This window comes from Colobus angolensis, unplaced genomic scaffold, assembly GCF_000951035.1.
Source record: "Colobus angolensis palliatus isolate OR3802 unplaced genomic scaffold, Cang.pa_1.0 Scaffold146, whole genome shotgun sequence".
Classification (NCBI taxonomy): domain Eukaryota; kingdom Metazoa; phylum Chordata; class Mammalia; order Primates; family Cercopithecidae; genus Colobus; species Colobus angolensis.
The window spans coordinates 2,977,025-3,003,886 of NW_012114555.1; the positions used below are offsets into that span (position 1 = coordinate 2,977,025).

Sequence of the window (26,862 nt, forward strand, 5' to 3'; positions counted from 1 at the left end):
TGGGAGGCCAAGGCAGGTGGATCACCTGAGGTCAGGAGTTCAAGACCAGCCTGGCCAACATGGCCAAACCCCATCTCTACTAAAAAATACAAAAATTAGTTGGGCATGGTGGTGGGCGCCTGTAATTCCAGCTAGTCAGGAGGCTGAAGCAGAACTGCTTGAACCTGGGAGGCAGAGGCTGCAGTGCGCTGAAATGAGGCCACTGCACTCCACCCTGGGTGACAGTGGAAAAAAAGAAAAAAAAGAAAAAAAAAAAAGGAACCAGAAAAGTGGGAAGGCACAGACTGCCTTCCAGTTAAACATGCAGATATTATAGTTATATTCACTAAATGTTCACCCACAGATGAACGTCACCTGATTTGTCTGTCTCAAGACATTCAGACAACCACAGATTCTGGAGTATCCCTAAAAGACTGTTACTAGGATACACAGTACAAGCCCACATCTTGACCATCTCACCTCAAGCAGGGTTTCTCAACCAAGGCACCACTTGAATTTTAAGCTGGGTAATTCTTTGTCATGGGGGTCTGCCTTGTATGCACTGCAAAAAGTTGAGCAGTATCCCTGGCGTCTATCCACAAGAAACCAGCAGCAACACTTGACACCCCCATCCCAAGTTGTGACAGGCAAAAATGTCTCCAGATTGAGCCAAATATCCTGAGGGGTAAAATCACTCCTAGATGAGAACCAACAGCTCTAGTTTTCAGAACTGACTTTTCCAGTGGGATGCAAAGCAGACACTTTGTCCCAAGTTCTAGTGGCCTTAATATAATCACTGGGGCAGGCGTCCGGTGAAGAAGGATGGTGGCAACAAATCCCGCAGGGCATCACACAGCCCACCTTACTCCCACGCATGGTGCATGCAGATAAGCTGGAAGGCAGAACACAGTGGCCATTTCAGTCTTGGCTGATGAGAAGAAGCTACAGGGAAATCTGTGTGGGCACTTAAAACGCTCTGCCTCCAGAAGCCGACTGCTGTAACATTTGTAATGGGCAGAACGTGTACAAGGAGCTTTTGCCTTCAATTCGCCAAGCTTTCAGTGTCCGTTAATATTCCCAAAGGGCAGGGTTGGCCCTCTTCCATCTTCAAGACGATTCGAGTTTCCTGGTGAACAAAAATGAGCCTCTAATGCCTAATATTTTCTCTCTGACAGATGGTTTCAGGTGTATGAAAGTGCTAATCCTTGCTGAGATATAGGTCTCAAGGAAGAAGAGTTTGGCTTTTAGAATGATCGGACTGGAATGATTAAGAAGGAAAATTACTCCCAGGATATTCACCATTACCATGTGAGCAACCAGCTTAAAACGAAGGAAACCAGCAGAATCGGAAAAACAAATTGAGGAAAAAGAAGAGAAAAAACTAAAAGCCCCAGGTTAACATTTGGGTTTGAAACAGTCCCGCTCAAAAAACATCTTTGGGAGTGGAAATGAAGTGCAGTAAAAGCACCTTTCTGCTCAGGAGGATCAGGGTTCCATCTGGCTCCCCCAGTCACCATTCCCAGCCTAAATGCTCCAAGGCGGCTCTGGACAGAGGCCTGGGGTAGGATATATTTGCCTTGTCACTTGCTGTGTGACCTTGGGAACATTATAAAACCTCTGAGCCTCAGTTCCCTTATTTGTAAAATGGGTATGTTTTACATATATACTTCAAGGTGAGCTTGTGCAAATGAACGATCCAACATATGCCTAACCTGACGTATAATAGGCATGCAGTGAATTTTAACTGAAAATATGAACTAGTACTTAGCGTTGACTTATGAGAGGACTGCTTTCATATACATGACCATCTGAGTCTCACAGGAGGCTCGGCATTTTACTACAGATGATGTAGCTATTAATATTCACAGATGAGGATACTGAGGGTCCTAGAGGTTGAGCAACTTGTCCACGGTCACAAAGCTGCACATGGCAGGATTCGAACCCGGCTCTCCTTAACCCTCGAGCCAAGTTCTTTCCACGGCACCACGTGGAGCTCACGGAGGGGGAGGTGTGTGTTGGGGGGTCAGAGATCACTCACTGTAGTCTTCCAATTTCATTAGGGGTCGGAAGTAGATGGGATAGAAGGCGGCGCCGATCAGGGAGATGAAGCCGCCGAAAATGAGCGCGGTGCGCAGGTTCCGGGACATGGCGTTGGGCCCCGGGCTGCCCTGACCCGCCGACCGCCCCGCACTCTCGGAAACCTGGCTACCGACGGCCGGCCAGTGACCCCGCTCGGAAGAGGCGGAGAGGCTTTCGCTTCCGGGCCTTGGGGGAGGGACCAGGAGGAGGGGCGAAGCGGGGAGCGAGGCAGGGGCGGAGTCAGAGGCGGGGCCTCATGACTGGGAGGGGCGGGGTCACGAAAAGGGGTGGGGTCATAGGCGGAGCCTCGGACCCCGCCCTCCACCTTCCCCGGGCTTCCGTGCTGTGCTGGCCCCGTGCTGGCCCGGTGCTGGCGTTGGATTGAGGTTGGAGCTGTTTTGCTGCGGTCGATTCCCGCGGCCCTGTTCTGTTTGCTTTCCTTCCTTCGGCCCGGTTCCTCCTTCAGCACCTCCACTCAGCACCCTCCAGACCTCCTTTACCATCCCCTTCTTTACCAGCCAGCTTTCTCGTCCATCCCCCATTAATTTCTTATTTAGCGACTGTCCGCCGTGCGCCGGATGCTCTCTGTCGCTCGCGCAATTAATCCTTGTATCAGTCGGTTTAGTTTACAGGAGAGGGAACCGCGGCTCCGCTGCGCGGCTTTGGACGACTCACTCGTCCTTCTTGAGGGAGATTTGTACATATGAGGGACAAAGGGGCAAATCTCTGGCCCGAGAGGGCCTGCTGGGGGATTCTAAAACCGGAGCCGCGGGGCTTCTGCACCAAGACTAGCCTAGGAGGAACGTTGTTTCAGCATCCGAGCTACTCTCTTTTTCCATCCCATCCTCTCTCCCTGTTGCCTGTGCTGGGATGCCATGGCCAAGGCAGAGAGCCAGCGTCCGGTTCCATCCATGGGGCCACGGAGCACTGCCGTATTGTCTGGGTGGGGGCCACTGAGGACAGATACCTGTTTCCTCTTCCTCAAGTTGCCATCCTCTGCCCTCTGCACCTCACTGCCCTTACAGGTGGGCTGTGCATGACTGTGACTTGCACAGGGAGACTGCGCAGCTGAGACACAGATTCCTTGGGCCTCCACGTCTTTATAAGCAGGAATCATGCCAGCAGCTGGGCCTGGGGAGCAAAGAGAATATCTATCTTGACCCTAGCAGCATTATTTAGGCCACGACAGATCTACAAGCGTTTCAAAATAGCTTGGAGAGGACAGGTTTCCTCTGACTTTGTAATCTTGTTGTTGCATCAAGTTACCGTCTACCTCTGTGGCTCCAGAGGCATGTAAATCAGTTATCCAATCTCTCCCCAGATTCATGGACTATCTGCCATGCCCCGAACACCAGGCAGAGTGCTAAAGGGACACGAAGATGAATAAGATGTGACCCCTGCTCTCTAGGATCCTGTCACATAGATGAAGAGATAGAACATACCCATAAAAAGATAACTAGTGACCGACATGGCCTGCTGCCGACACATGTTATGGTCCTGCGGGCTACAGAAATTCAGAGGAGGAAGACAGATGACTGCAGTGTGGCAGCTGCTCCTTGGGCACTTACAGGAGCTTGTTAGGGTGAGGACAGAAGACTTCATAACACAGAGGGAACCTGTGACACCGGCTTTATATCACATGATAGAAAATACCCAGGTGAGGGCAGGGGACAGTGGCTGATGCCTGTAATCCCAGCATTTTGGGAGGCCGAGGTGGGTGGATCATGAGGTCAGGAGTTCAAGACCAGCCTGACCAACATGGTGAAACCCCATCTCTACTAAAAATACAAAAAAATTAGCCAGGTGTGGTGGCACATGCCTGTAGGCCCAGCTACCTGGGAGGCTGAGGCAGGAGAATAGCTGGAACCTGGGAGGTGGAGGTTGCAGTGAGCCGAGATCCTACCACTGCACTCCAGCCTGGGTGACAGAGTGAGACTCTGTCGCAAAAGAAAAAAAAGAAAGAAAATACCCAGGAGTAGTGGGCATCTTCATTGTATCAGCCCAGTGGCCACTTCCCTTTTTTCTGTGAATAGTACCCCAAATATCTTTCTGGGACCCACTTTTTTCCCACTGTTAGTCCATGAGATAAGCTAGGGCTCCCCATCCTCATCCTACTTCTTCCCAGCTCTGAGAGTTAAGCATAAGGGCCTGACCAAGCTTCCTCATCACAGGGATTGGTTGGCACCCAGGACTCAGTCTTGAAGTTAGTACTGATTGGGAATCAGTCCTGAACACCCAATGTAGTTGCATCCTCCTGGCCACGTGACCAAAGCTGAGCCAACCATAGTCTATCCCAGCTACTGGAAAGTTGGATTTGAACTTGAGCGAATGACTGAAAAGGAAGTCAGTACAGCAGAAGGAGGGCTGAGAGATGGGGAGAAATCAAGTGCTAATGTTGATTTGCGCCAGCTGTATCTCAAAGAAGATCTACCCCTAGACTGCTCGGTAACATGAGCAATAGGGTCCCCCTTTCTCTGAAGCCAGTTTGAGTTGGGTTCTGTCTTTTACAACAGAAGGAGTTCCAGATGAAATCTTTGAGGATGTGACTCCACTTGGATAACACCTCCCTGAGCTGCAAGGCAAGGATTACTCTATTTTATAGATCTGGTCACTGACAACCAGAGACCAGAACTCTCCTGAGGTCACACAGCATTGTCCGAGGTCTTAGCTCTTGTGATGTCTGATCTGAAATGCTCCTCCATGAGATCTTGCTGTGTCCATGAGCAAGCTTGGCAAGATGGCCAGCCAAGCCCTACTCACAGGCACCTGCAAGCCACTAAGGAGGGTTGCCAGGAGAATAGGGCATCCTGGTGAGGCACCGGGAGTGCCTCTAAGACAGGGACAAGTCCATTGGGGCAGATGAGCCTCTCCCTCTCCAAGGTGATGTGCCAAGGGACTCGTGGTTTCTCTCATCTCCTTGATGCTGGTCTAAAGGCATTAGTTGACCAGCAGAAATGATTGGGCTGTCTAGATCATTCGTATAGATAATTGACATCAACACACCAGAAAACAGTTACCTGTCACTTACTTGCCACCAAGTCCTGCCAAATGCAAGCTCATCTCTTTGATTCCAATGTTTTCCCCATTTCTGAGAAAACCACACTCCTCCAGTTTTTCTTTTTCCCACTGACCTATCAGTTAAATCAGCAAATACTTACTGTGTGCCTACTCCCATGCAAAACATTAGACTAGTTGATTGGGAACACAGAAGGAATCATTCAAAATTTGTGAATTCAATAATGGTTCATTGAGCCAGGCACAACATGCCAGACACTTTTCAGGTGCTGGCGAACACAACTGTGAGGAAAACAGCGGAATCTATTGTCCTCATGGTGACCACAGTCTGGTGGAGGGATAAGATGTAGCAGAGGATGGTAATTGCTTTTTGGCCACCCAGTTTCCCTTAATAAAAGCTCCTGATGTCTTTTGGAGCATGACCTCTCATCTTGGCCTTTTTGGAGGGACTGCAGTTTCCGGGGCCTTGTGTATTCCTAATCAATACTAACATCAAGATTAGTAGAACACTTGCCCTCTGTAGTCAGTATCACAGGTTTGCTCATTTAGTGCTCACCAATACCTATGGATAGGTATCTTCATGTTCAGAGAGGGAAACGGGGGCATACTGAGAATGACTTGGTCACATGGCTGGTAAATGGCAGAGCCAGGATTCAAACCCAGCCTGGCTAGTTCCAGATACTGCTCTTAACCACCAATCTACAATGCTTTGTGATGTCAGGGAGCTTGTGTTGCCTGGGTGTGGGGACGATCCAACTGGATCATTTGGTCCAATTGTACTTTTTCTCCCAGAAATAAGGACCATGAAGATAGTGATGCAAAGACGGACAGCATTGTTGCAGTAGCTGTCTTCCGTTGCTAATGTTCTGATGTGATTGTCGTATACCTCCCACTTGCCTGTAATCCTGGAGCTTCCCTGGTTGTTTCCCCTTGCAATCTGATTCTTGGGTGTTCATTATATTCTGCAGGCCACCCCATATGCTTCCAATAAACTCCCTTTGGACTTAAGTTAGAATCAGTTTCAGTGGCATGCCACCAGGAGTGCTAACAGATACAGAAATTAACACAATTACCTCCTACACATGGCATGGATGAAAGCACTTGGGGCTTCATCACTGTGCTAATGTTTGGGAAAGGCAAAGGAGGTTTGAGTTTGGGGGAATGTATTTGTGCAAAGGGAGAGAGAGCTCCAGGGATGTAGGGAGATAGGATGCAAGTCAGATATGTTGGCAGTCCTAGGGTGCATATTTTCATCTCAATCACTGGGGAAAGAATTGGGCTGGGCTTCTCTCCGGCACTTTCTCCTCTTCCCTTGGATGTGAAGATTGAATGCTTGCAGGGAGCAGACCGCCAGTGGTGTATCACACAGGGTTCAGACAGATATCAAAGTTAATCCGCTCTCTGATCTAAGCAAAATGATGATGAGGGTTTCCTGGGACAGCAGCTTTACTAATTGTGGCACTGCAGCCTAGCGAATGTATTTTTAGAATGTTGTGGATTCCCAAGAAATAATGTTACTGGCTGTAGAAAAACAGACTTGAAGCTTGGGGCTTGGAACAGAGTGCGATCTCATGCAGAACCTCTGGGCTGGTATTGCTGAGAATAAGAGAGTAAGTGGGGAAAATGCTTCTCTGTTTTTACGGGGTTCTGTGACTTGCTGAGTCTCTGCCCATCTATATAAGCATATATAGGTTTTTCTTTTCTGTTTCACTCTTTCCATGTAAGAGATTTCCCCAAATGTCCATCTCAGCTAATCTGTTGCTATGCTGTGCACCCCATAATTTTAAATCATGCCTTTGTGACTTCCAGACTATTTGCTCTGCTGAACTCCAGCATCACTTGCCTGGTGGACAGCTTCAGGTTCAAGGCCCACTTGCTCCTACTCTTCCTCACTGTCGTTGACCTTGGCTTGACTTGAGTCCTCATCAGCTCTCCCTTCCTATGGCTTCCTAACTGGTCTTGTGTGTCCTCTTCCATCAGTAAACTGTCTTATTCACAGGGTGATATGGTTTGGCTGTGTCCCCACCCAAATCTCATCTTGAATTGTAGCTCCCACAATTCTCGTGTGTTGTGGGAGGGACCTGGTCGGAGGTAATTGGGGACGGGTCTTTCCTGTGCTGTTCTCATGATAGTGAATACGTCTCACGAGATCTGACGGTTTTATAAAGGGGTGTTTCCCTGCACAAGTTCTCTTCTCTTGTCTGCTGCCATGTGAGATGTGCCCCTCACCTTCAGCCATGATTGTGAAGCCTCCCCAGCCACGTGGGGGTAAGTTCATTAAACCTACTTCTTTTGTAAATTGCCCAGTTTTGGGTATGTCTTTATCAGCAGCGTGAAAACAGACTAATACACAGGGTGATTAAAATTACCTTCTGAAGACATAGATCTGGTCCATCACTGCCCTGACCAGAAGCCTCAAGTTATTGTCAACAGGTCATTAAAGGTACCCACTGCATCCAGGCGCCTCTGCGGAGTGAGACAATGGTTCTCTGTATCTAGGTTGCTGTGCTCTGTGCCTGTGGTCACAGCTGATGGAGCCTTGTGGATGTCTGACCCAGACCAGAGTTAAAGGTCAGAACCTCTGCCTAAATGGAGAATGGGCTGACCTAATCAGATTCTCTGTTTCTAGAACTTCAACTGGAAAACCAGGGAGAATCAGGAGGTCAGTGGAAGGAACAGACGGTGGACAGATACACAAAGAAACACAGTAGCAGCTCGAGGGGAGCTGTGAGTAAGCCGTGGTTATGAGTCAGCAGGAGCTGTGAGAAGAAAGCTCTTAGCGAGTAGATGGGGTGGGAATTGCCTGGGAATACAGGAAGCAGAGAATACTGGAGGAGAATTAAAATGAAGATCCACAAACTCCTCCTGCTGAGAAGTAACAAGATACCTCAAGCCCTGCGACTGCCTGGGATTCATTTATTCATTCACTATTTTCTACCATTTTTGTGGAGCACCCACTATATGCCAGGAACTCTTCTAAGCATTATATAAAGTCTTTGCTATCATGGAGCATATATTCTAGTTGGGGAGGCAAATGGTAATTATATATATCTTTTTTTTTTCCTTTTTTTTTGGAAACAAGAGTCTCACACTGTTGCCCAGGCTAGAGTGCAGTGGCGAGATCTTGGCTCACCCACATCCTCTGCCTCCCAGGCTCAAGCAATTCTTGTTCCCCAGTCTCCTGAGTAGCTGGAACTACAGGCACCCACCACCATGTCCAGATAATTTTTTGTATTTTAGTAGAGATGGGATTTCACCATGTTGCCCAGGGTGGTCTCAAACTCCTGAGTTCAGGCAATCCACCCACCTCAGCCTCCCAAAGTGCTAGGATTATAGGCATGAGCCCCTGCACCTGGCGTATATATATATATATATATATATTTTTTTTTTTTTTTTTTTTTCCCTGAGACAGGGTCTCGATCACTCTGTCGCCCAGGCTGGAGGGCAGTGGTGTGACCATGGCTCACTGCAATCTCCAACTCTTGGGCTCAAACCATCCTCCCCCTTCAGCCTCTAAGCTGGAAGCATAGGTGCACGCTACCACATCCGACTAATTTTTTGTATTTTTTTTACAGATGGGTTGTTTACCATATTGCCCAGGCTGGTCTTGAACTCCTAGGCTCAAGCAATCTGCTCTCCTTGGCCTCCCAAAGTGCTGGGATAACAGGTGTGAGCCACCACACCAAGCCAGATTTTTTAAAAAGGCAATAATACTGTGTTGGGAAGAAAAATAGAGCAAGCAAGAGCACTGTGGCGGGAGGAAGCAGTCACCCTTGAGGAGACACAGAGACCTGAGTGAAGAGGAGGGAGCCATGTAAATATCTGGAAGAACAATCCTGGTGGCAAGACCTATGAGTGCAAAAGTGCCAAACCCAGAGTATGCTGTTCAAACATCAGTGAGGAATCCAGTGTGGCCGAAACAGAGTGAGTGAAGGAGGCAGTGAAAGGAAATCAGATCATTGAGGTAGCCAGGGCAAGGACACCATGCTGTGGGCCTCACAGACCATGTGAAGGGCTTAGGATTTTGCTGCGCTTGTGATAGGCGGCCACTGGGGGATCTTGAACAACTTCCAATTCCAGTGTCTCTCTGGGAGGTCCAGCTGCTCTTTAGTTTTTATTCTTTCCACAGATTCTTATCTCCCAACTCATAAAATCCCATTGTTTCCCATAAAGCCCCTTTACCTAGAAGAGCAGGAATGAGTTTTCCTTCCTGGCAATGTAAAGAGCCTGTCCCCAAAGCCACTGTGATTTGGAATGAGCAACCGTCTCAGCTTGGCTCTAGCCCATTTCTCCCAGCACCCTGCTTAGGCAGCTCTGGTCCATATGCCAGGTGCTGCCTGCAGCCTACCTTTACCCCACTCTGGGTTCTGCTCTGACTCATTCCTCTCTTTAGAATGACCTTCTCCTGTGAGTCTCTTGTCACAGACGTTCCCTCCAAGGATATTCTCAAATCCCACGTCTTCTAGGAGCCCTTCCATGATCACTTGACTTGAAAAGGACTCTCCTCTCCTAAACTCCTGTTTGGTTTATCTATGGCTGCATAACTCACTATCCAAAACTTAGTGCTTAAAGATGAAAACAACAATTGTATCATCTCTTGCAGTTCTGTGGGTTGACTGGGCATTCTGCATCACAAGGTGTGGCTGGGCACTGGAACAGCTGAAGTCACCTGGGAGCTGACTGAGTTGGACTGTCCAGGATGGTTCACTCCTACGGCCAACAGTGGATGCTCAACTGGGGCTGTCAACTGGAGTCCCCATAGGTAACGTCTTCCAGTATGGCAGCTCGGTTCCGAGAGGGAGTGCCCCATGAGAATCAGAAAGCAGCTGCAAGCTTTCTCATGGTTTTGCCTTGCAAGATACCCAGAGTTGTTTCAGCCTCATTCTGTTTGTCAGGAGGTCACAGTTTCAAAGAGGAGGGGAACTCCAGCTCTTGATGAAAGCAGTGATAAGGAATGTGCAGCTCTTGTTAATCTACTGCAGCTTTCATGGTGTTTTTTCCATGTACTGATTATATAATAGTGTTTGTCACTTTTTGCGAAGCGCCACATATTACAATTAAGTGTCTCGTTATCTCACAGGCTAGGTTTTCAACTTCTGGTGACAGATTGCATGTTTTTTTTTTTTTTTTTTTTGAGATAGAGTCTTGCTCTGTCACCCAGGCTAGAGAGCAGCAATCTTGGCTCATTGCAACCTCTGCCTCCCGGGTTCAAGTGATTCTCCTGTCTCAGCCTCCCGAGTAACTGGGATTACAGATGCCCACCACGCCTGGCTAATTTTTGTATTTTTAGTAGAGACAGGGTTTCACCATCTTGGCCAGGCTGGCCTCAAACTCCTGACCTCGTGATCCACCCGCCTCAGCCTCCCAAAGTGCTAGGATTACAGGTATGAGCCACTGCGCCCGGCCAAGAGATTGCATTTTATTTAACCCAACTCTTTCAGTGCCATAGCTATAATAACAATAAACACATATTAAGTTCCTCTACCATGTGTTTGATCCCATCTAATTGAACACATGATCTCATCTCATCCCTACCCTGGTAGAATAGACGTCTCATTTTCCAAATTGGGATCTGAGGCACAGAGAGATTCAGCTTTGCCCAAAACCACATAGTGGACAAGTGGCAGAGCCAGGATTTGGACCGCTTAAGAGCCTGTGTTTTTATTCTCTCTCTTCTAGTGCCATCTTACAGTCTTGGCACCATCTTAGTAGCTTCAGGCTGCTATTAAAAGTTATCATAAACTGCATGGCTTAAATAACAGAGGTTTATTTCTTATACTTTTGGAGGCCGGGAAGTTCAGGATCCAGGTGGAGGCCGACCCATGTCTTTCTGGGAGGTCCAGCTGCTCCTGGACCAGATAGTGCCAACACAATACTTCTCATTGTGTTATGATTGCCTACAGCAGGTGAGGACCTGCTTCCTATTTTCCAGATGGCTGTCTTCTCATTGTATCTTAACATGGTGGAAGGACGGTGAGAAAGCTCGCTTGTGTCTCTTTTTATAAGGGCAGTAATCCAGTCACGGGGGGCTCACCTTTACAACAGCTAAACCTGATCACCTCCCAGAGGCCCCATCTCCAAATACCATCACATTGGGGATTGTGCTTTGACATACGAATGTGGGAGGACATAAGCATTCAGTCCATAGCAGGCACCAGGGCACCAAGTCAATCTGCACTGGTGTGTCACTAGGCAGGAGAACAAAAAGGAAGGAAGAAGAAAGAATGCAGTACTGAAAGTGAGTGGTGATACCACAAAGGGTCATCAGCAAGTGCTGATGGTGGCTCCGGTCAACACATTCCAAGCATCCCTGGGTAGCCTGATAAATGGAGTGCAGTGTTCGGTAGCTCTGCGAGGAGTGGGAGTATTTATTGGGTCTGAGTGCCTGATGCGAAACTTTCCTCCAAAATTCCAATTTTCTATCTGCCAAGGTAAGTGATGGAGGTTTATGGTTCACGTTGTAGTACATCCACCCAAGCCAAGGACCTACAGCTCTGAATTTCTGGCCTGCCTCCTTCCAGCTAGAAGTGAATCTAGATTTACATGCCATCAGGAACAAGCACCGTCTTCCTGTTCTGAGTCCCTAGTTGTAGAAGGTACTGCTTTCATCCTGAGAATATCAATCTATGTGCACAAGGTCCCTCTCTGTGGAGGAGTAGGTACTTAAACCTAAGATAAGTAGAAACTTTATATCCAAGGAGACAGAAAATAAAATTTCAGTATGTTTTATATTAAACAACTTCTCATACTTCTATCCTTTTATGAACATAAGGTCATCAGCAGGCCAAAAGTCTGAAAAAACAGTCTCAGTTCCTCAGTGTGAATGCAAACCATTAGTGCAAAAAAAGAAAGAAAGAAATAAAAAAGCACAGATACTTTCTAGCCTTGCTGTCTTATAGCCCCATATTCGTAGGACTGACCATTCCCCATCTATACCCATACCATTCCCAAAGGACACTATCTGTGAATGGTGGCCACACGTTTGGACGTTACAGGGCAAGCACATTCTTCAGTACTTCACAGACACAATTATGCAGCCCGTGTGCACAGTGGAAGTCAGGAAAGCATCTCCCTGGTTGCCTGGTCAGCTGACATTCTCAATTCTTTATAGTCAATTGAGCCAGTCCTTAGCTCCTAGAAGGGTAAAACGATACATCCATTTATTAAGAGTACTACTTTAAGATACTAGAAAGTCTGAAATGATGGAACTCTGCCAAGCAATAGAGAAATACTGTGATGGTTAATTTTAGGTGTCAACTTGACTGAATCAGGGGATACACAGATAGCTGGTAAAGCATGATTTCTGGGTGTGTCTGTGAGGGTGTTTCTGGAAGAGACTGGCATTTGAAGCAGTGGACTGAGTGAGGAAGATCTGCCCTCACGCAGTGTGGGTGGCACCATTTAATTGGCTGATGGCCCAGATAGAACAAAAAGGCAGAGGAGAGACAAATTTTTTCTCTCTCTTCTGGAGCTGGGGCACCCTTCTTCTGTTTTTGGAAGCAGAATTCTAAGTTCTTCAGTTTTTGGACTCCAGGACCTGAACCAGTGGTTCCCTAGGTTCTCAGACCTGCTGTCTTGAACTGAGAGTAACACTATCAGCTTCCCTAATTCTGAGGCCTTCAGCTGGGACTGAGCCACACTACCAGCTGCCCTGGGTCTCCAGCTTGCAAATGCCTGGCATGGGACTTCTCAGTTTCCAAATCGTGTGAGCTGATTCCCCTAATCAATCCCTTCTCATCTCTGTCTATCCATCCATCCATCCATGTTTTGTCTCTCTCAAAAACCCTGTCTAATATAAATCCATTCTGAAAATAACAGCTACAGTCGTGTACTACATAATATGTTTCGGTCAACAACGAACCACGTATATGATGATGGTCCCGTAAGATTACCCTATTTATACTATACCTTTTAATTTAATATTTAAATATGTTTAGGTTCACAAATACTTCCCATTGTGTTATGATTGTCTAAAGTTTTCAGTTCAATCACGTACTCTACAGGCTTGCAGCCTAGGAGCCATAGGCCACACCATATAACATAGGTGTGTAGTAGGCTCTACCATGTGGGTTTGGTAAGTACACTTTGCTGTTCAGAAAACAGTGAAATCACCTAAGGATGTATTTCTCAGAATGTATCCCTGTTAAGTGACACATGAGTGTGCTTGTGTGTGTAAGGTCAATAAAAAATGTCACGGGGACTTTATCAAAGGCAGTATTATTTTATATGGACTATTGGTCCCATTGAATATTTTTGTTCTCTTCCTTGCCCACCACCCACCCCCATAAACATTACCCACCCTGTAGCCAGGGCAAACATTTAGAAATTGAAACTGATTTATGATCCCTTGTTAAGACACCCCAATAAAAGGCTTTTCAGGCTGGGATTGGTGGCTCATGCCTGTAATCCCAGCACTTTGGAAGAATGAAGCAGGTGAATTGCTTGAACCCAGAAGTTTGAGACCAGCCTGAGCAACAAATTGAGACCCCCATCACTACCAAAAAAAAAAAAAAATTGACCAAGCATGGTGGCACATGACCTTGTCACAAAAGAAACAAAATAGTCATAAAGCCTTCTCAATCACTTAGAATAACATCCAGACATTTTACTATGTCCTAGAAGGTTCTAGGGGATTTGTCCCTGCCGACCTCTTCTACCTCACACAAGTATTCTGCTTGTTCTTGAGCACATCAAGTCTGATGTAGCCTATGGGACTTCATACTTACAGTTTCCTCTGCCTGAAATGCTCTGTGCTCTTGGCCTGGCTTTACTTGTTGCCATGGCTTGAATATTTGGAGAGGACAATCCTCTCCAAAACTCATGTTGAAAGCTAATCCCCAACGTTGCAGTATTGAGAGGTGGGGCTTTTCAGAGGTGATTGGATCATGCATGGATTAATCCATTCATGAATTAATGGGTTATCATGGGAATGGAGCTAATGGTCTTCTAAGAAGAGGAAGACAGCTGAGCTAGCACATACGGCAACCTTGCCACTCGCTACCCTGAGTCGCCTTGCAACTGCAGAGACCCTAGGAGCAGCCCCTTGACCTTGGAGTTCTCAGCCTCCATAACCATAAGAAGTGTTTTTCTTTACAAATTTCCCAGTTTCAGGTATTCAGTTATAAGCAAGAGAAGACAAAGACACTTGTCATTGAAGTATCAGTTCAAGTGGTACTACCTCGTAGGACTGTACCTGACCACATGGTCTAAAGGGGTCCTCCCCCTTTTCACGCTGTACGCATCGTGCTTTTTATTCCAATACCCTCAAGCTACCCATTTACCTGTTAATTGTCCCTCATTCTAGAAGGTAAGTACAGGAACTTTGTCAACCTCCCTGCTGTGTCTCCACCACCTTCTGGAGTACTTGACATAGAGCAGGTGCTCAATCAATATTTGTTGAATGACTGGAGATGTTTTGTCTATGCATTTAAGAGACAGTATTGCACGGGGAAGATGCTTGGGAACTTAACCTCTCTTGGGAAGGAAGGGGAAGCCCTGCTTCTCATTAATTATTTAATTACTTTCAAAGCTTGGGATTTCAGGAAGATTAAAAATCTTTCTCATTCCACTTGTCACAGCTAAATGCTCTCAGGCCTAATCACAGCACCTCTGATTCTTAAACTGATCACTGATGTCTGGTTTTCCTGTAGGATTAGCAGCAGAAGAAGGCATCTACAGACTGTTACCACTGGCATCTTTTGAGATTTTTAATTAACGGAGTATTTTTTTTTTCTTTCTCATTCATGGTCAGGGTTTTGATTAACTTGTAAGTGGAAATTTTGTCATGTAAAGGAGGTTAAAGGAGGGTGCTTGGGGCGGATGAGAGATGTCAGGGCTGTCCTTTGTTGCTGATGAAGAATTGGCGTTGCACCAGCTGGCGCCTTCATGTCTGCATTGACCACCCGCCATGTGGTAGGGCTGGGTATGTACCACAATCACGATCATTGGCTGCAGTGGATAATTGGGGTTGCTGAGACCTCTCTGCTTACCAGACATTTCTTTCTGTCTGCAGTGCCTTTGTGAACATGGGGGTTCCCAAGTTTTCAGCAGGTGAAGCTAGCAGGCAGCAGCTCACACTAGCATTTTGTCAGTTGGGCACCTTCATCTTGGCATTTGGGCTTCCATCCAGGCTGCCTCAGCTCTTCTGAATGAACAAGGCCTGCAAATAGTTCATCCACAGAGCTGGCTTGGCAAGCGAAGGCTTCTCAGCCCGCGCAGGGGGCTCGATCTGGCTGCTCTCCTTTCCGTGGCCTCAGGTCCAGCCCTCACTTCTTACCTCCACCAGATTTGAAGTTTTCAAAGCTAACTGAGGCTTTGGGAAAAGTTATGTGTTTGGACAAAGCTTTGCAATAAGGCAGATCTGGGTTTGAATTTTACCGATTTATTTATACCTCAAAACCTCAATTTTTTCTGTAAAATAAAGATGTTAATCATAACCTAGCTCACAGATTTCTTTTGAGATTAAATAGCACACTGCATACAAGGGGTTTAAACAGGAAATGTTGATTGTTTTTGTCTGGGTCAGGTTATTTGGGTTCAAATCTACTTGTGACGCCTTAACAAGATTTCATCTCTCTGAAACTCAGTTTCCTCATCTATAAACTGAGGATAATGCCTCTTGTGGTTGTGTGACAATGAAATGAATGTCCTAGATAGATAAATTTTCAATTGCTGTGCAAAGGGCTTACTAATTTCATCAATGAGTCATTCACATTTACCCCTGGCCATGAAATTAAGTTGAATTTCCCACAAAATTCTAAACATGAACATGTCATCTGTCTTAATCATAAAAAAGAAAATGTAGAAATATAAAATTGGGAGGGCTGTATGCAAACACTGTTGGAAAGTTTTTTTAAAAAAAGGAAGAAGAAACAAATAGCATTAAAATGATTATTGCATGAATGACCGGGCTGTTGTCCTCAGGGAAAATATTTCCCAGTTTGCTTAGTGCAGCAAAAAGAGGGAAAAAGAGATTTAATAGTTATTTCAAAGCTATCTCCCCCAGGGAAATTAGACCTGAGTTACGGGGTATTTTTCATAAAATCAGAGTATAAAACTAACAAGTGAAAAAAGAAAAAACTACTGTGACATGAACCTAAGTGGATTTAAACAGGGTTCTTCTCAATGGAAGGGCCCCTTGCACATTGGCATTCCTGCCACTAAACTCGCTTTCACTCCCACTTTACCCCATTTGTACGTGAAGTGGGACCTAGGTATATCCACAAAGAGTTACCTCACTTGGCCATGTTCCAGTCTCCCTTGCAGGGACATCCCTGTGTTATCAGCTGACGTAATGATAGACCCTCTCAGTCCACATGACTCCGGCCAGCCTTCCCCATCGCTAGTAATAATTTATGTAGATGTAAGGACCACAAAGGCAGTGAGGCATTTTTAAAAATTGGAGCAGCAAGCTCTTGTCTATAAGATATAGCTTCTGTTTTTATTTTTGCAGAAATTACACTGAGTACTTTTCTAGAAACCTGATGTTTTTTAAGCCTCATTTATCTTCTGTCCTGTGGGCCATTTCAAGGGCCAGAGGCATTTCTTATTAAACCTCTCCAGCATGTCTTTCTGAAATAGAGCCCTTTTTTTTTTCTGTAGGGAACCCATTCCACAGGAGCCTGGCTCTGCCCTTCCCCATTCACATGACCCAGAACTGGCCAATGCACCTATCCTATGCTCTTGGTCTTAGTGACTGGTTCCAAGACAGGCACATGATCCAAGTCAAGCAAATCAGTATCTTCCTTGGATCGCTTCTGAGGTTGCAATCAGAAAAGGCCATCTCTATCCCCTAGGGTTGTTAGGTTGGTAAGATTCAGTGAGGCCACCAGTAGCCACGTGATGAAGGCCTGTCCAAGAGACAAAGGGCAAATTTGAGTAGCATTGTCTGGATTCTGGATCAAGCCCTCCCTGATGCCAGAACAGCAGGGCATTATGTGAGCTAATAAATGCCCTCTAACCTGCTATTTTTGAACGATGTTTAAATGAGGATTGTGTTATTGTCAACTGAATGCATTTCTGATTAATATGGTTAGATTAGCCTAATAGGCATTAAGGTTTTTGAAAAAAAATCTTAAAGAATTGATATGATGAAATAAATATGGTATAAATATAAATTAGAGGGTAGCATGTAGAGTTAAGTTGGAAATTTCCTTTTATATTTATTAGTCCATTTTCACACTGCTATAAAGAATTGCCTGAGACTGGATAATTTATAAAGAACAGGGGTTTAATTTACTCATAGCTCCACATGGCTGGGGAGACCTCAGGACACTTACAATCAAGGTGGAAGGGGAAGCAGGCACATCTTACATGGCAGCAGGCGAGAAAGAGAGAATGTGAAGGAGGAACTGTCAAACACTTCTAAAACCATCAGATCTCATGAGAACTCACTCACTATCACAAGAACAGCATGGGGGAACTGCCCCCATGATCGAATCACCCTCCCAGCAGGTCTCTCCCTTGACTTGTGGAGATTTCAGTTTGAGATGAGATTTGGGAGGGGGTACAGAGGCAAACCATATCACCTTTTAAAATAAAAATTTCCGGCCCTGCATGGTGGCTTATGCTTGTAATCCCAGCACTTTGGGAGGCCGAGGTAGGCAGATCACTTGAGGTCAGGGGTTTGAGACCAGCCTGGCCAACATGGTGAAACCCTGTCTCTACTAAAAATGCAAAAATTAGCTGGGCTTAGTGGCAGGCTCCTGTAATCCCAGCTACTCAGGAGACTGAGGCATGAAAATTGCTTGAACCTGGGAGGTGGAGGTTGCAGTGAGTAGAGATCACACCACTGCACTCCAGCCTGGGCTACAGAGCAAGGCTCCATCTAAAAAAAAGAAAAAGAAAAAAAAGTCCATTTGCTCAGCACCTGCTATATGCTAGACATTTTATGTGTAGTGGCTTCCTGGTACCTGGCCACCAACCTGCATGTTGCATTATACCCATTTTAGAGAAGAGCAAATTGAGGCTCAGAGTTGCTAAGAGACTTGGCAAAGACTACCCAGGTAAGAAATAGTAAATAACCCACATTATACAGATCTGTATGAGATCACTGCTTATTCACTCAGTCAGCACTTACTGGGCACTAGCTATTTGCCTGGCGTGGTTCTAGGCAATAAGGATATGAAATGAATAAAATCATGCCCAATTTTCAGATGCTTTCACTCCAGTGGGGTCTAATGGCTCCATCAGGGTCATTATTATGGATTAAATGGTGTCCTCCCCACAAAATATATTGAAGCCCCAATCCTTAGTGCCTGTGATTGTGACCTTATTTGGAAATAGGGTCTATGCAGATGTGATCAATTTGAGATGAGGTCATTAGGGCAGGCTCCAATCTAATATAATTGGTGTCCTTATAAGAACAGGGAAATTTAAACACAAAGGCTCACTGTTTGAACGCCATATGAAGACAGAGGCAGAGACTGGAGTGATGTGTCTACAAACCAAGGAACACCAAGGATTGCCAGCCTTCACCAGAAGCTAGGAGAGAGGCACAGAACAAACACTCCCTAAGAGCCCTTGGAAGGAACCAACCCTGCCGCCATCTTGATTTCACACTTGTACCCTCCAGAAACATTTCTATTGTTTTGAGCAACCTAGTTTTTAGTACTGCGTTATGGCAGCCCTAGAAAACCAATACAGTCATCCAGGGCAATGCTTCCAGGAACTTATGCAAGTTTCAATCTTGTCTACAATTGCAGCTACCTGCCCCCTGGACAACTCCCTGCAGCCAGAGAGTCCTACCCTCCCCATCTACGAAACAACGCAAAGGAGATCCTTTTGGACGCAGCTCCTCACTCTCTAACCCCACAGCTGTGTGACACAGCCAGTTCCCGGCATACCTGACACCAGGACCTGCCTTATATAACAACACTGTCTTCTGAACACACTCTGGCCCCAGAGGCTATCAGTGTTTGCTCCACTGTTTGCTTTGGACAGGCAAGTACCCAGAGACAGTAGGCAGTGAATACCAGGGTGTTGCCATTTCTTAATATTCATTCCAAGGCCATTCTGTTTCCAGGATACAAGTCTTATGATTTCTCCTTTGTGATTAATGTTGAAGCCATCTCTTGATGTACTGTCTTAATATCACACAGTCTTTGGTTGCTGACCATCACAGCACTTCTACCTACCAGCCCTCACCCTGCCCATTCCTTTGAGTCAGGTAGGTAGCACAGATGCAGAAGAAGACACACAATGAGGGGAAGCAAGTCTGAATTAATCAGTGATTTGCCTGGGGTACTGATTAGCTACAATCTGGGCCTGTTGCCTAGTATTTTGAGCAGGGGCCCAACTTCCTTTAGTTTTCAACTCTGTTGCTATGCCAGTAGAAGTCTGATAAAATGCATTCACCTGCCGATGTATTTGGAGAGAAAATGCCAACTCATTAAAAATGGTGAGATCCCCAGTAGCTAAAGCCCTCCCTGTGGATAAACTTAAACTTTCCATATTCCCAAAGAAGGGGGCAATGCCAGTCATAATTATTCCCAAGTGGGTGTCCTCCTGTCAACTAGACCATCAATACCTCCAGGACAAGGCCCTAGTCTAGCTTTCTCTGTACCTTTAATAACTTTTTTTTTTTTCTGACATGGAGTCTCACTCTGTTGCCCAGGCTGGAGTGCAGTGGCATGATCTCAGCTCACTGCAACCTCCATCTCCTGGGTTTAAGCAATTCTCCTGCCTCAGCCTCCTGAGTAGCTAGGACTACAGGCACACGCCACCATGCCCAACTTTTTGTATTTTTGGTAGAGACAGGATATCACAATGTTGGCCAGGCTGGTCTCAAACTCCTGCCCTCAAGTTATCTGCCCGTCTCAGCCTCCCAAAGTGCTGGGATTACAGGTGTGGGCCACCACGCCCAGCCACCTTTAATAGCATCTAACAGAGAGAGTGCTTCTGGCCTGCTAGTTGGCTTGATTAAATATAGGGGTTTATCCCAGGCCATAGTGTCCCTAGCATGCTTTTATCAGCTATGGTGATTAAGAATTTGGGCATGGGGAATTGGTGGTCAGACTACCTCGATTAGAATCTTCATTGGCTGTGTGATTTTGGGGAGCTCCTTTAACCTCTCTGAGCTTTAGTCTCTCTTCTGCAAAATGAGTTGTTTAAATGAGTCAATGAGACCACATACCTGAAGTGCTTAGCATTCCATAAAAAGCCAGCCATTATTATGAACTGGTGACTGGCAGAGCCAGAACTAACCCAGGTTTATCTGGCTCCAGAGCCCATTTTCGGGGCTCAGTGTGACTTCTGCTGGACTGTTCTTCAGGGCTCTCCTCTATGGAGTGAGCTGTTGTAACGGGACACAGGACCAGCAGCCAAATACCTGGACTGAGGCCCTTCCACTCACAAATTCACAGCCAAGAACCTCCATCCTCCCACCCTACTTGGTGATCCATGTACCTAAGGAGCAACCTTGCTTCTTTGGGAGGAAGGAGACACTTTCCCCACTCCCCTCAGACCTATCTCCCAGGGCTTGTCAAAGGTCCATGTTGTGAGGTCAGGAGCTCAAGGAGGGAAGATACACTTAAGGTTTCTTCAGCTCCCTCTCCTGCCCCTGCCAGAGGGGCAGGTGCCTGTGGTCTCCTCTCAGACCTGGAAACAAAGTTCTGAGCTCTCCACCCCTATTCATTTCCCAGAGCTGTCATAACAATGGACCCAAAACTGGATGGCTTGAAACAGAAATCTATTTCATCACAGTTTTAGAGTCTGGAAGTCCAAAATCAAGATGTCAGCAGGGCCACGCTATCCCTGAATGTTCACGGGAGACTCCTTCCTAGCTTCTTCTAGCTCCTGGTCTCTGCTGACAACCCCTGGCTTTCCTTGGCTTGTAGACACGTTACATCAGTCACATGGCTGCCTTCTCCCTGTATGTCTTCATCATCTTCCCTCTGTGCATGTCTATCTCTGTGTCCAAATTTCCCCTTTTTGATAAGGATGTCAATTATATTGGGTTAGGGCCCATCCTAACAACCTCATTTTAACTTGCTTACTTTTGTAAAGACCCTATCTCCAAATAAGGTCACATTCTGAAGTACTAGGGGTAGGACTTCAGCCTATCTTTCTTTGAGGAGACACAGTTCAATTCATAAAACCATCTGTAATGGTTAATTCATGTGTCAGGTTGGGCACAGTAATTACACCTGTAATTTCAGAACTTTTGGGAGGCCAATGCTGGAGAATAGCTTGATTCCGGGAGTTCGAGACCAGCCTGGGCAACATAGCAAGACGCTGTCTCTACAAAAGACAAAAAATTAGCCAGTCATGTAGTCCCAGCTACCTGAGAGGCTGAGCGGGGAGGATTGCTTGAGTCCTGGAGGGTGAGGCTGCAGTGAGCAGAGATCATGCCACTGTACTCCAGCCTGGGCAATGGAGTGAGACCCTATCTCAAATAATAATAATAATAATAATAATAATAATAATAATGTGTAAACTTAGCTAGGCCACCCAGAAATTTGATCAAACATTGTTCTAGGTGTTTCTGTGGAGGTATAAAAGCATGCTAGGGACACTATGGTCTGGAGTAAACCCCTATATTTAATCAAGCCAACTAGCAGGCCAGAAGCACTCACTCTGTTAGACGCTATTAAAGGTGGCCAGGCGTGGTGGCTCACACCTGTAATCCCAGCACTTTGGGAGGCTGAGATGGGCAGATCACTTGAGGGCAGGAGTTCGAGACTAGCCTAGCTAACATTAGATAAGATTAACAGTAAACTTGGAATAAAGCAGATTATTCTCCATAACGTAGGCGGGCTTCCTCCAATCAGTTGAAGGCCTTAATGGAAAAAGACTGATGTCCTGGAAGGAGAGGAAATTCTGCCAATATACTTACTGCCTTTGAACTCAAACTGAAAGTGTTCTCTGGGTCTCCAGCCTGCCAGCCTACCCTACAGATTACATATACACATCCTGTTGGTGCTGTTCCTCTGCAGAGCCCTGGCATTATTATTATTATTATTATTATTATTATTATTACTATTATTATTATTTAAGATGGATTCTCTCTCTTGTCACCCAGACTGGAGTGCAATGGTGTGATCTCGGCTCACTGCAACTCCGCCTCCTGGGTCCAAATGATTCTCCCGCCTCAGCCTCCAAGTAGCTGAGATTACAGGCACCCACCACCAAGCCTGGCTAATTTTTGGATTTTTAGTAGAGACGGGATTTCACCATGTTGGCCGGCCTGGGTCTCGAACTCCTGACCTCAGGCGATCCACCTGCCTCAGCCTCTCAAAGTGCTGGGATTACAGGCCTGAGCCACCATCCTTGGCCAGTGCTGGCATTATAATACACCATTCATTGGTCCCAGTCACCAGAGGCCCTCCCTTAGGCCTCAGGGTCTTGGCGGTGGTGCCGGAGCTGTGACAGTTTCTCACCTAGAGGAGGAGAGCTGGGGTTGCTTGTCCACCCATCTCACTGTAAACAAACCATCAGTCAACCGCTGAAGAAGCATTTCTGAGCCTTCAATTTTTTATAAATCCCTCGGCAAAGGAAGGTTGCACAGTTCAGCCTCAGTGTGAATTGCTTTGAGAGATGAAGGGGAAAGAAACGAGAATTCCTTAGCTTCACAAGTTAACACAGTCCTGGAGGCTGGTGTTGTGTAGGAGTTAGAGTAGAGTCATTCCTTTAACGTACTGCGCAAAATTCTAAAGTGTCTATCACATTGTTCATGTGTGGTTACCAATTGCTGTGTAACAAACTGCTCCAAAATTGAGTGGCTTCAAATTATAACTATTTTATTTGTTCACAATTCTGAGGGTCAGTAATTTATATTGGGCTCAATGGGGTGGTTCTTCTGCTTGGTCTCTTTTGGAGTAACTTATGCAGCTACTGTCACCTAGCAGTGTAACTGGAACCATCGTCCAGGATGGCCAATGTGTCTGGCAGTTGGTACTGGCTATTGGCTGGGCCACCTGCCTCCATGCGAGTTCTCATCTTCAAGATGGTTAGCTCTGGCTTCCTTACCTCGTGGCCCTGTGTTTTAAGATGATAGAAGTGAAAGCTGCAAGGTATCTTAAGGACTAGGCTTGGAAGTTGCCAAAATACCACTTCCGTTGTATTCTTTTGCTTAGAGCAAGTTGCAAAGCCTTCCTAGATTCAAGGCAAGGAGAAATAGATTCCATCACCTGATGGGAAGTAGTACGAAGTCACGTTGCAAAGAGATGTTCAGACCCGATATGAGGATTTACTACAGCCAACTTTGTAAACAGTCTACCACATCCACTAAGCAAATTAAACTAGCAAATGCAGTGGGTGAGTTATGTCTGGATATATCAGGGAAGGTGACATCCAGAGATCAGAGGGGGGGATCCTGGACATGTGAGGACATTGCTGTTTATTACACCATTTGATTGAAAACTGGGCAAGGAAGGCTTGTTGGACTCTGCCTGATTCAAAGTCTAGTCTATAAATTTTTTCCGCGAAATTAGATATTTGCCTCATCTCTGTTATAGCACAGTGAGAGGCAGCTGGTAGGGCTGGCTAACTTATGTTCTTAGATTTTCTTTGGCAGAAATTAATTTTTTTCTTTAGAATTTTGTTTCTCTCCAAGTCTCAGTCTTTGGGTTAATATTGCAGATCCGCAATTCACAAATTTGTTTCTCTTGGTTCATTGTTTCAAAATGAAACTTTTAATAGATTCCAAAGCCTTAATAAGAGTGTTGCCTGGTTACATAATGAAGTTACTATGGTTGACAGGTAGCAATTTATTATTATCATTTTCCTTGATAAGAGTTATGCCTTGTACAGTGGGTGCATAATAAATATTAGCTATAATAACATAAGCAACAGAAGAAAACTTGTCCCTTTGTGTCTCAATCAACCATTCATAATGCATATTCTTCTATTGTTACTGTGCCTGTTTTCTGTTAATTTTATCAATTATATGTAGAGGTGAACTATAGCTGTGCGACGTTATTATTATTATTAGTTTAAACGTCCTAATTTATCCTGCCACTGTGTTTCGTTTTGCATAACAAAGTCACAATATTTTTCTGTCCCTGCAGTGAAAGACTGTAGTAAGCTGATCTTGCTAACAAGAGATAATTATTAGCTTCCTCAAGAATATTACCCTATACTCACTAATAAGCGTTCCAGGAGGATTAATCATTCTACGAATTTTGGACAGGACGAGGTAGCGGCAAAGCGAGATAGGGCTGTTTTAATATTTGTCCTTGGCCCATTTGCATATCTATCACTGGTAATTTGTTAATGCTGCTTGTGTTTCAGTCTATGGTCATGCTGAGAATTAATGCACTCTACTGGCTGATACGCCCAATTCCAAAGTGAGAACTAGGCAAGTCCGAACATTCGATGACTCTGGCAATCATGAGGCTTGCATCCAACAGCAGCTTCTTTGCAGGGTAATGCTTTTCTGAAAAGTCAGCAATGAAATGGCAGGTTTTAAGTATGGTTCACTGATGTTCAAGGCTTTCTTTCTCCGATAAGAAGAGCTATTCTGGCACTTGAAATTGCAGGTTTTTTGTTTATTTGTTTGTTGTTGTTGTTGTTGTTGTTGGGAACATGCAGAGAGAAGGCAAGGGTATTTAATATTCGACAGAGAATTGCTGAAAGTCGGAGGTTGGTCAGTGGGGGCTGGGAAGGCTTTGATTGACAAACTAAGTGTCCAAAAGAAATGAAAACCTGAAACATCAGGGAACATCTGTACATCGATTGTACTGGACACTCGAATCAACCTGCATATATGTATGTGTTAAAACATGTAATTATTTTAATACATTCCCAGTGAATTCTGCTACTTACGAGAACTTTAGATAAATCACAAGGAGGCAAATGTTGATATAATATTAACTTGAAGTTGGCATTTGGCTGTTATTATTAAACATGTATGAAGTATCTAGTTCAATCATTCATCAGTTCAATTTTGTTAATCAACAAATAATTACTGAAGGTCTCATATGCGCTACATGCATAGTAGGTTTCTGGAATTCCAGAGGAGTTTGCAGTCTAGAGGAGAAGAAAGAAAAGCAAGCGGTCAGTCTCAATACGATAGTATTTATGGTAGGGGGTCTGGATAGGCATCGCTGGAGGAAGTGACCTCTCTAGGAGGTGAGGGTGAAGATGGAAGGAGAGCCAGGTCTCGGGGGATTAAGACCCAAGCTCCGGAATTTGGACAATGGAAGGCATTGAAGGCTTAAGAAAGGAAGTGGCATGATCAGGCTGCAGTTTGAAAAGACTATTCTGCTTGCAGTGGGAAGGATGGCTTAGCGAGGCGGCTTATATTGGGTTGCCAAGACGCTGAGCCAGAAACGGGGCTCCTTGGGCAAGCAATTTCTTAAGGGAGTGCTTTCAAGTGAAACCTGTAATGGTGTGAGGAAAACGCAAACAGGACAGGCTCAGAGGAGGTTTGGCCTCACCCTGCTCCTGTGGGAGCTCTGGGGGCGTGTGTGGGGACATAGATTGCCCTCTTGATCGAGGCAAGAGGGCCAGCACAAAGGCGGGAAGGCAAACCTCCCCAGCTTTTCCAGGTGAGTGGTACTTTTCTCCCAGGGCGAGTCTCAGGAGAAGGGAACAGATGTGTTGTTAATGGGCAGTATTCACAGCAGCGGGGGCGTGGGTGCCTCAGTCCAGGCAGGAAGAGCCGAAGAGAGAAGGAATAGCCATTTAGGGGCTCTTGACATCCTCCACATGGGGGAGATTGCTTTCCATTGCTGGAAAGGAAAGGACAAATCGTTCGTCTAATGGAAAATGCATTAGGCTTTCTCGAGAGAGCCCCCTAAGGAAGGAGAAAGAGCAACAGGACATTACCAGCAGTTTGACTGAGGGCAAGACCTAGGAGGTGTATCCATCAACCATAAAGAAAAGAGACCCAGGGTTCAGAATTAATCAGAGGGAAGGGAGTGGGATTTGAGTAACACAGAGGTATGTGACAGGCGAGGCAGGGGCAAGGCTGCACCAACCTTCTAAAAATAAATAATTCCCTTCTGTTTCCTTCAGAGGTGCACGAGGTAATTTGCAAACATTTGCAGGCAAGTTTTCACGGGGCTGAACCGCAGGCAAAGCTCACACTGACTTCACAGGGAGCTCCCGGGGGACACACAGCAAGGTGAGGCCTTGGTTCTGGGTAATTAAGACTTATGGCACCCTTGTTAGTGAAGAAATCCCAGGGCACATCATTGAAATGCAGCAGGCCTGCAGGCCTACAGCCCCTCGGCGGCCCACGGCCATTAGAAGCCCACTTGAGCCAACATTAATTTTGCTATCCTTCACTTTCTGAAATCAGAGGATGACATCACTTTGATTAAGAGGGACAAGCATGTTACAGACAATCAGCAGAGTCAGCCTGTGCTGGTTGGTGTCCTTACAGCCGTTCACTGACGATGGGGCTGGTGCTCTATGGAACAGGAAGAAATAGGAGTTCATTGAGGTCGGCTCTAATTCCACTGTAGTCTTCTGAGCAGGTGAAATTCTCCCCACACACCCCACCTGCACTCTTTTCATGTATTTTCCCCCGTTTCTGCTTCCCTTCGTGTCCCCTTCTGTAAGACACAAAGACGCTCACGGGCGGTCAGGCCTGAGTGGGAGGAAATCTCTGTAGAACACTCTGCCCCTACTCTGCATTAGGGTGATGGAGGGATGAGTACATGAATTAGCAGATCTGTAGCAAGGAGCACCACATGCAGGGTGCTGTGCCGGCTGCTAGGAAGGGTATGAAGAATTCTACAACACATTCCTTACCCTCAAAAAGCCTAAAATCTTGCTGAGGAGGCATATCTCTACAAGATACCAACACGGGTTAGCAGCACAGCTTTAGACCAGATGGCCTGG

At 45.9% G+C, this 26,862-nt stretch overlaps 1 protein-coding gene across 1 annotated transcript in view; it reads right to left on the reverse strand.

Moving 5' to 3' along the window:
- SMIM20 (small integral membrane protein 20) overlaps positions 1–2,903 on the reverse strand; it is a 15,946-nt gene extending 13,043 nt beyond the window's left edge. Inside the window, 5 exon segments of the mRNA XM_011935638.1 lie at positions 2,018–2,254; positions 2,364–2,412; positions 2,415–2,479; positions 2,482–2,527; positions 2,529–2,903. Of these exon segments, the coding sequence (XP_011791028.1) occupies positions 2,018–2,254; positions 2,364–2,412; positions 2,415–2,479; positions 2,482–2,527; positions 2,529–2,600 (469 nt within the window). The 5' untranslated portion in view covers positions 2,601–2,903.
- Positions 2,904–26,862: the final 23,959 nt, after the last annotated feature.